At 53.4% G+C, this 12623-nt stretch overlaps 1 protein-coding gene across 1 annotated transcript; it reads left to right on the top strand.

Moving 5' to 3' along the window:
* The first annotated feature begins 4855 nt into the window (after positions 1-4855).
* Positions 4856-8741, top strand: LOC148091243 (sperm acrosome membrane-associated protein 3-like). Its single transcript, XM_087826561.1, has 4 exons — positions 4856-5100; positions 5852-6010; positions 6471-6549; positions 8675-8741. Exons 1-4 carry the CDS (start codon positions 4914-4916, stop codon positions 8739-8741), a joined length of 492 nt encoding a protein of 163 aa, XP_087682687.1. The 5' UTR covers positions 4856-4913.
* Positions 8742-12623: the final 3882 nt, after the last annotated feature.

Below are 12623 nucleotides of genomic sequence, written 5' to 3'. Positions count from 1 at the left end.
GATCCTCACTTCACAGATGGGGACTTAGGCATTCTGAGGGTTGAGCCCCCCCGTAGAACCCCGTATGTATCTTCCTCCCACACTCCTCACAGGGAGCCCCACACAGTGCCCAGGATAACTGTCCTGTCGGCTTGTGCTCTGGGCCATGAGCAATGCCAGGGGGCTCCTCTTAGGTCCTCTTTGTTCATTACAAAACCAGGTACACATATGAAGTTATGCTCTGGAAAGTGAGATCTGGTCCCTGCCCTGACTCACTGTGGGTCCTGGGGCAATTTGCTTTCCCTTTGGGCATCTTCATTCTCACATTCCTCAAATGCGGATGTCGGATGCACCAGTGGTGAGCAAGCTTCCCCCCATCCCCATCAGCCTCCTCGCACCCCCAACCTCCAGAGACTCTTTAAGTCCTCAGGTTGTTAGCCCACTCTGGTTGCTAAGCATCTCAGGATTTTAGAGGCTTTGGGTTTGTAGAGGTCTTAAGCTTTTGAAAGTGTCAGTTTACAGGAAGACAAACTTTAAAAAAAATGTAAATCCTCACCTGGGGATATGTTTATTTATTTGAGAGAGAGAGAGAAATATCGATGTGAGGGAGAAATATCTATGGGTTACCTCCAGCACGCTCCCCAACCGGAATCGAAACTGCAACCTTTTGGTGTCCGGATGACCCTCCAACCAACTGAGCCCCAGGTTTGGGCTGGAAGCCACACTTTTTACCACCTCCAGCTTCTGATGGCTTCCAAGCAGCTGAGGCTATGGACTCAGATTTTTAGGCTTCACAGCTTCCCAAAGTCAGGGCACATACTGACGTTTCAGGTATGATCTCAGCTTGGGGCCCATTCGGGAGACAACTGATAGATGTTTCACTCTCACATCATTGTTTCTTCCTCTATCTCCCTCCCTCCTTTCCTCTTTCTCTAAAATCAATAAAAGCATATCTTTAAGTGAGGATTTAAAAAAATACTGATGCCTACACCCAGGGATTTTGATGTAATTTGCGGGGCCGGGGGGAGGGGCATCAGTATGGTTTTTTTCCTAAAGTGCTGCCAGGACTGAGACCCGGAGTGTCAGAGATGCTGCTGTTGAGCCTAAGCCTGAAGGGATCTCGCCTAAGATATGGGCAGGAACCTGAGCCCGCCCTGGGCAGGTAGCTCAGCCGCTTGGAGATTCGCTCCCATGCGCCAAGGTTGCAGGTTAGATGCCCGCTCAGGGCACACACAAGAATCAGCCAGTGAATGGGCGAATGGGTGGAACAACAGATTGCTGTTTCTCTCTCCCTCTCCCTTCTTGTCTTTTTCTCTACAAACAAACAAATGCAAACAAAAACCACAAAGGAATTGGAGCTTTGGGGAAACAGGAAATACTCCTACAGAGCCCAGCAGAGAAATAAAGACCAGCAGAGTCCCAACTGGGGCCTTTGTCTGCCCTCAGAACGGTTCCTTCTGAGCTGCTGTTTCTTGTTCCCCATGTAAAAGTGACAGTCAGGTGGGAAATAACAAATCAGGTAATAAAATAAAATAAGCTGAAAGGGGATTCAATGAAAAGAAGCGATAAAATGGTAAAAGGAGGCCGATGCTGTAAAAACTCCAAAACTCAACCAGACAGAATCACCAGCGGGGGCCAGACAATAAAAACAGTAGCGAAACTGGACGGATCTCAGTGGGCAGCATCTCCATGCACTGAGTCAGGGAGGGGGGATCACTCCCATTTTACAGAGGAGCAAGTTGAGGCTTGAGGGGACTGGGAGCAGGTTCCAGGGTGCAAGGCAGGGTCATAGCTTCATTTTACAGATGAAGAAATGGAGGTTCCCTTGTGAAGACTAAATAGCCAGGCAGGGGCTGAGAAGGCAGTGACCTCGGGTTCATCTCACTCAAGTCCAGAACCCTTTCCCCTGAATAAAGGCTCAGGCCTGGCTCATACTGGAGGCGCCTGGGAGCCTTTATGTAACACCGATGCCAAGTAGACATTTCTCCATGGAAAACAGGCCAATGGCCAACAGGCTCATGGGAAAAACAAGTGCTTGTGGCTGGGCCACCCTCAGTTCTAACCTGATCAGTGTGGGTGGAGCCCTGGCACAGAAGAGGCACATGGAGCAACTGCCCATGTTTATGACTCTGCTGTGCCCTTAGTAGAAACTGTTCCTGTGTACTGAGCTCTCTGAGTACTAAGCGCTCTAAGAGCTAAGCATCTATGCAGGTGTTCCAGGAACTGTTATTTCTCCTTGAGAGTTGAGAAAGCTGAGAGGTTAATTTACTTTTTTCAGGTCACCCAGCTGGGAGTCCCCAGAACCTGTGTCCTTGCCCAGATTAGCTTGACCCCAGAGCCCTCGCCCTCACCCTCACTGCTGAGACACAGCTTCCAGGAGGGGCCTCTGTGGGGCACAGACATGGTTGTCACATGCCTTTCCACGTCACTTCTGTATCCCTCAGCTATAGGGTCGACAGTATCATGTTTGTTCCAGGTTTCTCCACACTGAACAGTCATCACACAAATGGAGAAAGGGTGTGGTGTGTGGCTTTCTGCCAGTCAGAGGGGTTCAGTGGAAGGGAGGCTGTGGGCACCCGCTGACATTGGATCTATAAGGGGAAGAGTCATCCCTCAAAGTAGTGTGTGTGTGTGTGTGTGTGTGTGTGTGTGTGTGTGTGTGTAATTGGGCAGGAGAAGTCCGGCTTAGATACTCCTCCTATGTCCCCAAAGGCCTGCAATAGAGAGGCCCAGGGGGGCTGGTCAAACTTCAATAGGTGAGAGATGGTTCTAGAAGATGAGCTCATAGAACTGGGGAGTTCCAGAAGGTCCTACGTCAGTTTAGAGCCTGCCTGGGTGCCTGAGGACCTGGCAGTGTCAAGGGTGATGTCCTGAGCTGATGCTGTGTTTTGGTATTGTCACTGCTGTGTCAGCTTTGGTGGGAACCACACCTGATCAGTGAGCCCCTCGCCCCCTCTTCCTATAGCTGTGAACAAGGTCCCTGGGCTGGGCTGGCCAGTGAGGGGCAGGAATTGAGAAAGGTGGTGGTCAGACCTGGGGGGCATCCTGGGCTGGGAGAGTGATGAGTTCAGAGAGACAGAGGAGCCCAGGCTGGCAGGCCTCTGTCTGAATCACCAGACCTGACTCCTTGTGCCTCTGGTCCTCCTGTGAAATGCTCTGGATAAAGTTACTTTTAAGTCCCTTTGCTACCAAATATCAAAACAGTTTCCCTATAGCAGTCCACTTGGCTGCTTGGTCGATAAATTGGGGCCCTTGGATTGTTGAGAGGGTTAGATGAGAAGAGTGGGAGAGCACCCTGAAAAGCCTTGGCACAGTGTCTGCCGGGCTTGGAGAGCTCAAGTTGTCTTCTTCCCTTTCTTTCCTCAAACTTTGATGGGAAGGGCTCATACTTTTGTGGTTACAACTTCAGGATCTTTCTGTTTAAGAAGCATCCATTGAACAGCCTCTCCACACCGGCAACCCCACTTGACCCTTAGGATATGGAGACAGTTAAGACGGCCGTTGATCTTTGCCAGCTTGCCCTGTGGTGGGAAAGACGAACACGTATTCCACCAGCGGGACAGAGGAGGGGCAGGAGCACGGGGTGCTTAAGGGGCGCTGGGGAGCAGGGGCCACCAGGACCGTCTTGCTGGAGGCTCATCTCTGATGGGGCCCTTGAGGTCTGAGTAAGAGCTGGACCTGGAAAGGAGAGGACAGGCTCTCCCTGGATGGCAGGACTGCCATGCGTTACTGGACCTTAACGTGTAGGTGAGGGACAGTCCGCAGGGCAGATCCTGAGGGAGCCTGTGGATCCTGTTCAGGAGCAGTGATGAAGGGACCTATCAAAGGGGGTCACAGCCTCTTTGTTTAAAGATCTCATTCGGGTGCATATGTGTAGAACACTTTGGAAGGAGAGTCAAGACTGGGGACAAGGACACCATCATGACACCAGGATGGTGCTCTGACTAAGGGCAGGCAGGTGCCTTGGAGGGACAGAGAACCAACAGCACTCCGGGTGCATTGGTGGGGACAGGTAGGGGATGGGGTGATGGAGACAAGGAGAGAGGGTTGCAGAGTCGGAGGAATGAGGGGTGATGATGAAAGCAGGGGTGACAAGGCCATGGGAGTGGGTGCTGAGTCAGAGTGGAGGGGGAGGTCACAGCTAGATGCTAATGTCCAAAGTGATTTTGGGGCCTGGCCTCCAGAGGCAGCAATGACAGGCTTGCTGGGCAAATCATAAGGGCTGAGCTTCAAGGGAGGAGGGGCTTCTGCAGGGTGATGGTGCAGAAGGGGGGTGGGCATGAAGGAGATTTTCAGCAAGGCCTTGGGACCTGTGTGAAACCGAGAAAGAGCAGTGTCCACTTGGAGGGCTGCAGGTGACCCTGTGTCAGTTCACACCGGGGGAGGCCGGCTTAGTGCTAGAAGAGACTCCTTGGCAATTGGGCTTGGGTGTGATGACACCGATGGAGCTGCTCAGTCCCTCCCCACTGGGAACATCTCTCATGGCCACACCCCAGCGGGACGCTGGATTCACATTAACTTTGGTCTCCACCCAGACGTTGCTCCTTCCTACTTCTGAAATCCAGGTCTCAGGTTTCAGTAATGCCTGGCACATAGTACGGAGCTCAAAATATGTTTGTTTCCTTCCCCTGTCTCCTTCTCTTCCTTTCTCTTAGCTTCTGGGACAGGGTGGTGTCAGGCAGGTTGGAGGGGAGAGGCGCAGGCTCAGGGAGCCCTCCCCTGCATCTCGGGGTGTGGCTGATGCTTCCTCAGGGCTGAGGGCAGCTGGTTGGCAGTGTGGAGCCTTCTCCCATCTCCCAGGTCCACTCAGGCCCTGTTTCTCTCCTTCTTCCAAGGCTTAGAGTCTGTGAGAGGACGACCAGGGCTGTGGAGCTGCCTGTGGTCTCAAAGCCCAGCTCCCAGCCAGTGTGGTGGGGGCTCCACCTCGGCCCTGCATGGAAGCCAGGAGCTGGGCTCCCAGAGGACAACTATGCCCCCCTGGCATCACGCTGCTGGCCTTTGCCTCTGTGCTAAGCTGCCTGCTCCCCTCTGGCCAAGCCAAAGTCTACAGTCGCTGCGAGCTGTTCCGGGAGCTTCAGGATCTCGGCCTGGAGGGGTACCGTGGTCACAGCCTGGCCGACTGTGAGAACCGCTCTCCCTGGCTGGCCCTGGCCCCCGCCTCTGCTTTCTCCCTCTTCCCCTCCCTCCTCCTCACTCAAGGGCTGTGGCCTCTGACCTTTCTGAACCTCAGTTCTCATTTGTGGAATGAGAATTAGATGAAGTCATGGGGAGAGGACACCCAGCAGAGTTCAGTCTACAGCCAGCAGGCAGCAGGCAGTCACACCAGGATCGCCCCTTCATTGCCCCCAGTGCTCGAGTCCACAGAACAGTTTAGTGGCCTCATCTTCATCTGGGCATGAGCTCGGACATGCCCACTAAGTTCAGGGCAAACTGGGGAAGCCAGTAACCAAACTTCCATCTGGTGGGGGATTGGGGACGCTGTGAAGTGGAGCCCCATGGACTCCTTTACTCTAGTTCCAGCCCCTCGACAGGTCCCACCTGCATCTTCCCAATCTTGCCTTAGAGATTGAGTTCTCATTCGTTCATCCACAAACACTTGTTGGGCTTCAGTACATGCAGAGCAGGGAGACAACTGGAAGACTGCAGGCCTAGGGGCAGGAGGCCCGAGGTCCAGGCCTGACCCTGAGCAGTGACTCTGCCCCTCTGAGGCTCGGTGGATTCTTTAGTCCAGGAGGTGGGAGGACATTTGCCCCGATCACCTCAAAGCACGAGTTGAAGCTGGCACCTGGGACCTGCACTGTGAGCTCTCTGGTCTGGGGTGGCTTTGACAATGTTGGTCTGACTCATTGGTCTGTGTCTCCACCCTATACAGGGCTCTGTCTTGCTTTTTACGCAAGTGGCTTTGACTCAGCTGCTGTAGACCATGAAGCCGATGGAAGCACCAACAATGGCATCTTCCAGATCAACAGCCGGAGGTGGTGCAAAACTCTGAAGGAATATACCCACAAGTGGTGCAACATGTACTGCACCGGTAGGAGGGCCTGAGCCCGGGCTGGCGGGGGCCAGGCCTCTGCCCCAGCCTGTGCTTCTTTCTGGATTGTTTTCTCCTCTGGCCTTTATCTCTGAGTGGGGATCCCTTCCATCCTTCTGTTCCTGCCAAGGAGGGTGTGATGGAGTCAGTGATGAGGGCAGGTCCTCCATGAACCTGAGTTGGGTTCCCAGGTGGGAGACTGTCCTGAGAGCCCAGGAATGGAACAGGGATTGCTCCTGATAAGAGACAAAAGTGACAGAGTGATGCCTGTCTTCCAGAGGGGTCGAGAGACAGGGTTGAGCTTAGGATGGAAGAGTATGTGTGTGGAGGGGCGGGGGTCTATGTGTCTGTGTGTGTGTCTGTGTGAGAGAGAGAGACAGACAGACAGACACATTCTTCATGCATGTCCAGCTCTTCTGCCCCCTGCTTCCTCACCCTGTTTCTCTGCCTCCCACCCCAGAGCTATTGGAACCTGACCTTAAGAATTCTGTTATCTGTGCCATGAAGATAAGTCAACAGCCCCAGGGGCTGAGCAACTGGTAAGTAACTTGGGCTGGAGCCCCAGGGCATGGGGCCAGGGTGTGGACCGCTGCAGGGAGCTATCCTTTGCTGAGTGCCCGCCTTGTCCCAGGCACCATTCTGTAGCTTCACAGTGGAACCCCTCGCCTTCCGTGGGGGGCATAGCCGCCACTGAAGTATGACAGCCAGCACCCTGCGTTTCAGGGGGAATTAGCAATTCCCTGGGGGCCGTGGAGCCAGCCTGGCTCCTTCAAGCTTTGCCTATGTCGGGGTGCCTGCCTCCAGGTCCACTAGAGCTGCGTCTAGTAAACCTTTCTTGTTTGTTTTTAATGGTGGCATCGTTTTTTAAAGGCTCACAGTGTATAACAGATGAAATAATAGACTCCCTGCCTGAGCAAGGTGGCTCTCTGGAGCCTCACCCTGCCAGCCTTCCCCTTTCCTGCTTCTTTCCCACCTGATGGGAAGCCCTCCTCACAGGCAAGGGAGTCCGAGGGGACCGATGGGGCTTGGGTTCAGAAAAGGTCCTCGGAAGCAGTGGCCCAACAGCTGCCCAGCATCTTCTGATGGCAGTGTCACTTAGAGTTTCCAACCTCCCTTTCCTCATAGACCAGCAGGGGGAGAATGTGGGGAAGGTCAGATAGTCCAGGTGGCGGTGCAACCAGAACCATGGGCGGGTGTGATAGTGACAAGGCTGGTAAAGTCACTGGAAGGCACCAAATGTCTAGGGAGAGACTAGAGGCAGGGGGAGCAGCAGAGGATCTTTGCAGGAGTGTAGGAGGGATTTGGGTCTGGACCGGGACAGGAACACGGGCGATGGACCGGGGAAGGGTTGGGCAGGAGGGGCTGTGGAGCAGGGGGAGGTGATCAGCGGCCGGTGAGGCAGAGGAGGGGGTGAGCATGGCTGCGAGTACAGAGAAGGTCTGCGATGGGCCTGGACAATGGCCACAGCTTAGGAGTAATGCTGGGTGAGAACAGAGGAAGCCCTAGGACTGGATTGGAGTGAGGCAGGCCCCCAGGACACAAGGCACACGGGTAAAACCAGGCAGTGTGCATGCAGGCTCAGCAGGAGTCCAAGGCCCTGAGCCTTGGGGTGCCACCCTGGGATGGGAGAAACTGGTCGTTTTGTGTTACATCAAAGAGCAACTCTCTTGTACAGCGGGAGCAAGCTCATGAAATGTGTAACCGAGGTAGCTGAGGCTGGTAGGGAGCGGGCCCAGGACGTGGAAAGGGTGCTACTTATTCCTCGCAGGCCACACATTGGCACCTGCTCTGTGCCGGGCGCTGGGCTGCAGAGATGGCTGAGACCCAAGTCCTTGCCCTCAAGGGCCTCACAGTCTAATGGAAGAGACCAAGTAGCCAGTAGACCACTCTTGTTTGACAGGGCAAGAGAGGTCCTTTAGGGATACTTCTGGTCATCGGGCCCTTTGACATTGACTTCATGAGGATACTAGTTATCAAAGTCAGGAGCCCCAGAACTTGGGATCACAGGACCCAGAACCCCAGGATCTTCCTTATCTTCCTCAAGATGCCAGTGTGGCACCCGAACAATGTCATGGTCCTGAGTCTATAAACCGAGTTAGCAGGAATGGAAAGGCCCAGGGAAATTGGGTGAGGGCACAGTTCTGCTGTTCACCAGCTGTGGGCCTTGGGCAAGTCATTTTGCATCTCAGTGTCAGTTTTTCATTGGGAATACAAGGATCATAATGTTTCCCTAATCCACCTTATAGGGCTACTGCGGGGGACGGATGCATGGGTGATGGATGGGACAGTGCTGTGTAAACTGTAAAGGGCTGTACACATGTAAGGGGGCACAATCGTCAGCAGAAGCAGCATGATTATGGAAAGAGCATTGGACTGGACTCCAAGGCTCCAGGCCTTTGGCACTGACTTCTGGGTGAACTTGAGCAAAGTCCTCTGTGACCACGCTGGGAAGTGCGGGGGCTACCTAAATGACTCTTTTTATGGGCCATTCTGTTCCTTTTTAGTACTTTGCTAGTTAACACTTTACTTTTCTCTCTTTTCCTTGCTAGCCCCTTTCCTCTCCTAATTTCTGGTTTAGGGCCCAAGTGCCTTCCTTTCTTCACTGAGCAGGGACTGACGGCTGCAGCTGATTTGGTCTCTCCTCTCCCCACTCTCCATCCTCAGGGACGCCTGGAGGCATCACTGCATGGGCAAGGACCTCAGGGACTGGGTGGAAGGCTGTAACTACTAGGATCCTCTCTGGATGGACCAGGCCATGCTCAGCAGGCTGGGAGATGTGCTTTGGGTTCTGCCCCAGGAAGGGGCACAAATCAACTAATAAAGAATATTTTAACATAATTGTGTTTCTCAGCTCTCACTGGGATTTCAGGTGTCACATTGGAGCCAAAGCACCTCGGGGTTTCTTCACCTGTCCACTTGGGCTGGGATTAAGGCAGGCTCCAAAAAGCCTACCCCGGAAGGTTTACCTTCATTCTTGGGAGGTCTTGGGGGCAGGGGTTCAGTGCCTCCCTTGAACATACCTGGCAGAGTTTTTAGACCCTTTACCTGAACCTAAGTTTGCCAAATTTATCAAAGCAAGCAAGCAAAGAAAAAATAAACAATGATAGCAACAAAAACAGGATGCCCAAGTTAAATTTGAATTGTGAATACATGATAAATTTTGCTATGAGTATGTCCCAAATGCTGCATGGGACATACTTACATCAAAAAGTGTTTTGCTGTGTCCCAGAAACGCAAATTGAGTTCCGTGTCCTATATTTTATCTGACTACCCTTTCTGGGTCTGCGGTAGTGTACCTCTGGCTTGTTTGAGAGGGCTCTTGTTTTCTGTGGCTCTGGTCGCAGAAGGTGGCCATGGTGCCTTGGCCCTCCAGCTGGTGACTGCTGACACACTGGTGGCAGCCAAGGAGTGGCATATGGTGACTGGTGACGACCTCCAGGGACTTCAGCTAGACCTTTCTTTCTGCTGTCCTGTGTCATCTGGTAGCAGGAGATTCAAGTGCCACTGATAGTGATGGTGGCAGTCACATCCTGGGAAAGGAAGCCACGGTTTGTCCTGCCGCACACTCCTCAGGCCGGAGTGTGGGGTGGAGGGCACGGGTGGCTCTCAGGCAGCAAACTGAAGGTCTCTGCCTTCTCAGTACGTGGGAAGGTCAGAAGAAGGCAGCCCTGGCTGCCACTGACCTCGAGCTTGGTGTCTCTCGTCAGACGGGAGGGACCGAGTGTTAAGAAACAAGGTGGGCAGAGTACCCAGATCGCTCTGGATGAGGTGATGTCTCAGAGGCTGAGTCCTGAGTTCAGATTGTAAGTTTTTCTGGAAAGGCCTCAGAGAACCCTGTCGGTACTGATCTGCTGACACAGGCATGGCAGGGGACACCCAAGGAGGAAGAGGGGCTGCGATGTTGACCACCCTCCCCATGAAACTACCATCTCCAAATGCTACTGGTCATACTAGAGGGGTGCCTGAGCATCCACAGTTGGTAAGGCAGGAAGTTTCCATCCACTTCTGGTCTGGTGTTGGGCCACTCCCATCCCCACCTGTGTCCCACCCCGGCTTTTGTCCCTGCCTCCCATTGGAGCTCCCACCTCCCAGTCCAGGTCATGATAAACACGGGTGGACAGTGATGAAGGACCAGCTTCTTGCTGGAGTCGGGGTTGGAGGAGATGAAAGACTAATGGGTTCATTCTCATTAAGTCACTGGTAGGGAGACACCCGTCTCTTTTTAGTATTAAAGCAAACATTGTGTGCCTGCCATGCGCCACGCCTCATCTAAGTTAGACCTAGAACAATAATTGCAACGGAGGTGCCACTGTTGTGCCCATTCTACAGATAAGGAAACAGAGGCTCAGAGGAGATATGTTTGCACCCAGGTCAATATAGCTGCATGTGTGCTCTTAGCCACTGTACTTTGCTGAGAGGTGGCTGTTCTGGATCACCCTCAGTTTTCTCTCTCTCTCACCTGGCCAGTGACTCATGGCCCACCATCGTTGTATGATGATTATCCTCTGCTTCAACTTCGCTTTGGACTTCTGTTGCCTGCAGCCACCTGATTTACCCAGGAGCAGGTGGAGCGAGGTCTTGGGAATCAAAGGGAGAGTCGTTAAATAGACACTGAGGCTCTGGGCTGGCAGGATAGCCTCGGGGCCCTCCAGTGGGGCTGGGCAGGGGTCAGGCCTAGACAAGAGGTCTCCGGTGGTTGACCAGGAGCAGGTGGAGATGGAAGAGGGGTATCGGTGGAGAGTGCCCTGGCCAGAGCCAGGCAGCCCTCAGTTGGACCTGAAGGTTAAGTGGTCTATAAGCTTCCCCACCCCCTGGAAGTCCCAGTTCCTAAGTGAAGCGCTCAGGGGCAACCAGACTGTGTCCTGGAGATCCCCTGCTTCCATGTCACTCTCTCATCCCACATTCCATTGGTCACTATGTCTTGTCTATTTTATCTTTTTAATATCTCTGGAAACTGTCCCTCCTTCCCATCCCATATACCTCTGCTTTAAATCAAGCCCCATCACTTTTTTCCCAGGACCATTGCAATGGCCATCTAAGGGTATCCCTTGCCACCTACCTCCCCTCGGAGTGAGCTTTACACCCTGTTACTCCCTTGCATCCTGGCCCCAATGGCTTTTCTCACTTTCAGGTTAGAGGCCAAGTTTCTTGGCTTGGTACCCAAGTTCTTTCATGACCCAGGGTCATGCAGATTCATTTCTCAACTGTTCAGAAACTTTTGCTCCAACTGGTTTGTACCCCTGCATTTGGTTCCCTGAGTGTAGCCTGCTGCTTCCTACCTTTCCCCACCGCCTACCCTTTTCCTCCCTCTCACTACTCAGCTCACACACTCCCCCCCCCCGCCCCCCTCCCAGGCAGCCGGCTTGTCCTCAGCACGGCCCTGCACTCCTGCTCCTCTGTCTTCCTGGAGCGCCATCCTCAGATCTTTGGGTGGCTGTTTCTTTCGCTTCAGGCAGGTCTTATCTCAGTTTTACCTCCTCACAGTGACTTCTCCGACCACTCCACCCTCTCCTCTGCCTCCAAGCCTTTGCTCAGGAACCTCTTCTGCAAACCTGCCGGCCAGGCAACTTCCACCCATCTCTCAAGGCTTCAACCCAAACCTGCTCTGCCTCAGCCCGGCAGATAGAAGCCCTTCTCCAAGGGGCCTGCTGTGCTCCTGCGCCCACACTGTGGCCCTTGCTGCTCACGTTCTTGTGTGCGTGTCTGTGTGTGGCCACAGGGAAAATGCTGGTGGAGTCAGGGAGTCCGGCCAGAGGCCCCAGCCTGGTGCTGGGAAGGCTTCTTCCAGAGGCTTCGTGACCCTTAAGTGAGTCGAGCTGAGTATTTTTTGGTGCCCACCAATCACTTCGTGTTGGGCCTCTTTAACTGGGATGTAAATCCTTTTGAAAGGAAGCCCCAATGTCTGAATCACACTAAAGAAAAATGGCCCATAATGGTGGTAATGTAGCCAATGAGCCACTTCCTTCAGAGACATGGAGTGAAGACCAGCTTCAAGGGGCCTAGACGGTGAACTTCCCCACCCCAAGGCATCACTCACAGCCAGTATCAGGAGGTGGTTTGTTTTTTTTAAACAAAACCATCATTGCAGTGCTGCTCAGAAATGAATGAGATGCTCACAGTGGGGCATGTCCGGGCTCCGTGGCAGGCAGAGAATGTTTCGCGTGCATTTCCCCCTGCAGTGCACTGGCTGCGCTCATTCCTTGAGAACCAGGCCACAGGGATGTCTGCACAGTGAGGCTGCAGTTGCTCTGTCGGCAGGCCGCCTCAGCCCTCCAAATCGCCACGTGCACAAGATAATTTTATGAAATCATGGCTCCCAGGTTCTCTGTTCATATCCATTTTCTGCTCATTCATTCATTGCTCCCTCTGTGAGAACTCACTCCGTGCACAAGCTGCAGCAGGTGCCAGAGGTTTAAAAATGATGGGAGAGAGACCTAGAAACTGATCAAACCCTGCCTGTCACCCCCCCTCCTGTAAATTGAAAATTGGCAGCCATTATGGCATTTTAGGGGAAGATATGTTGGTTGCTCTGTGTAGTTCTGGGATGTTCTTCTGGACGAGGGGTTAACACTTTCTGCACCAGGTGGCTTTGCAGAGCATCTGTGCCCCCTTG

This window comes from Miniopterus natalensis, chromosome 17, assembly GCF_054644295.1.
Source record: "Miniopterus natalensis isolate mMinNat1 chromosome 17, mMinNat1.hap1, whole genome shotgun sequence".
NCBI lineage: Eukaryota > Metazoa > Chordata > Mammalia > Chiroptera > Miniopteridae > Miniopterus > Miniopterus natalensis.
The sequence above is the reverse complement of the archived record's forward strand: the minus strand, read 5'-3'. Positions and strand labels throughout refer to the sequence as shown.

Excerpts from the sequence above, each read along its gene's own strand:
- LOC148091243 (XM_087826561.1), top strand. The coding sequence starts at position 4,914 with ATGGAAGCCAGGAGCTGGGCTCCCAGAGGACAACTATGCCCCCCTGGC. Across the intron at positions 5,101-5,851 it reads TGGTCACAGCCTGGCCGACT|GGCTCTGTCTTGCTTTTTAC; the intron begins GTGAGAACCGCT and ends CACCCTATACAG. Across the intron at positions 6,550-8,674 it reads CCCCAGGGGCTGAGCAACTG|GGACGCCTGGAGGCATCACT; the intron begins GTAAGTAACTTG and ends CTCCATCCTCAG.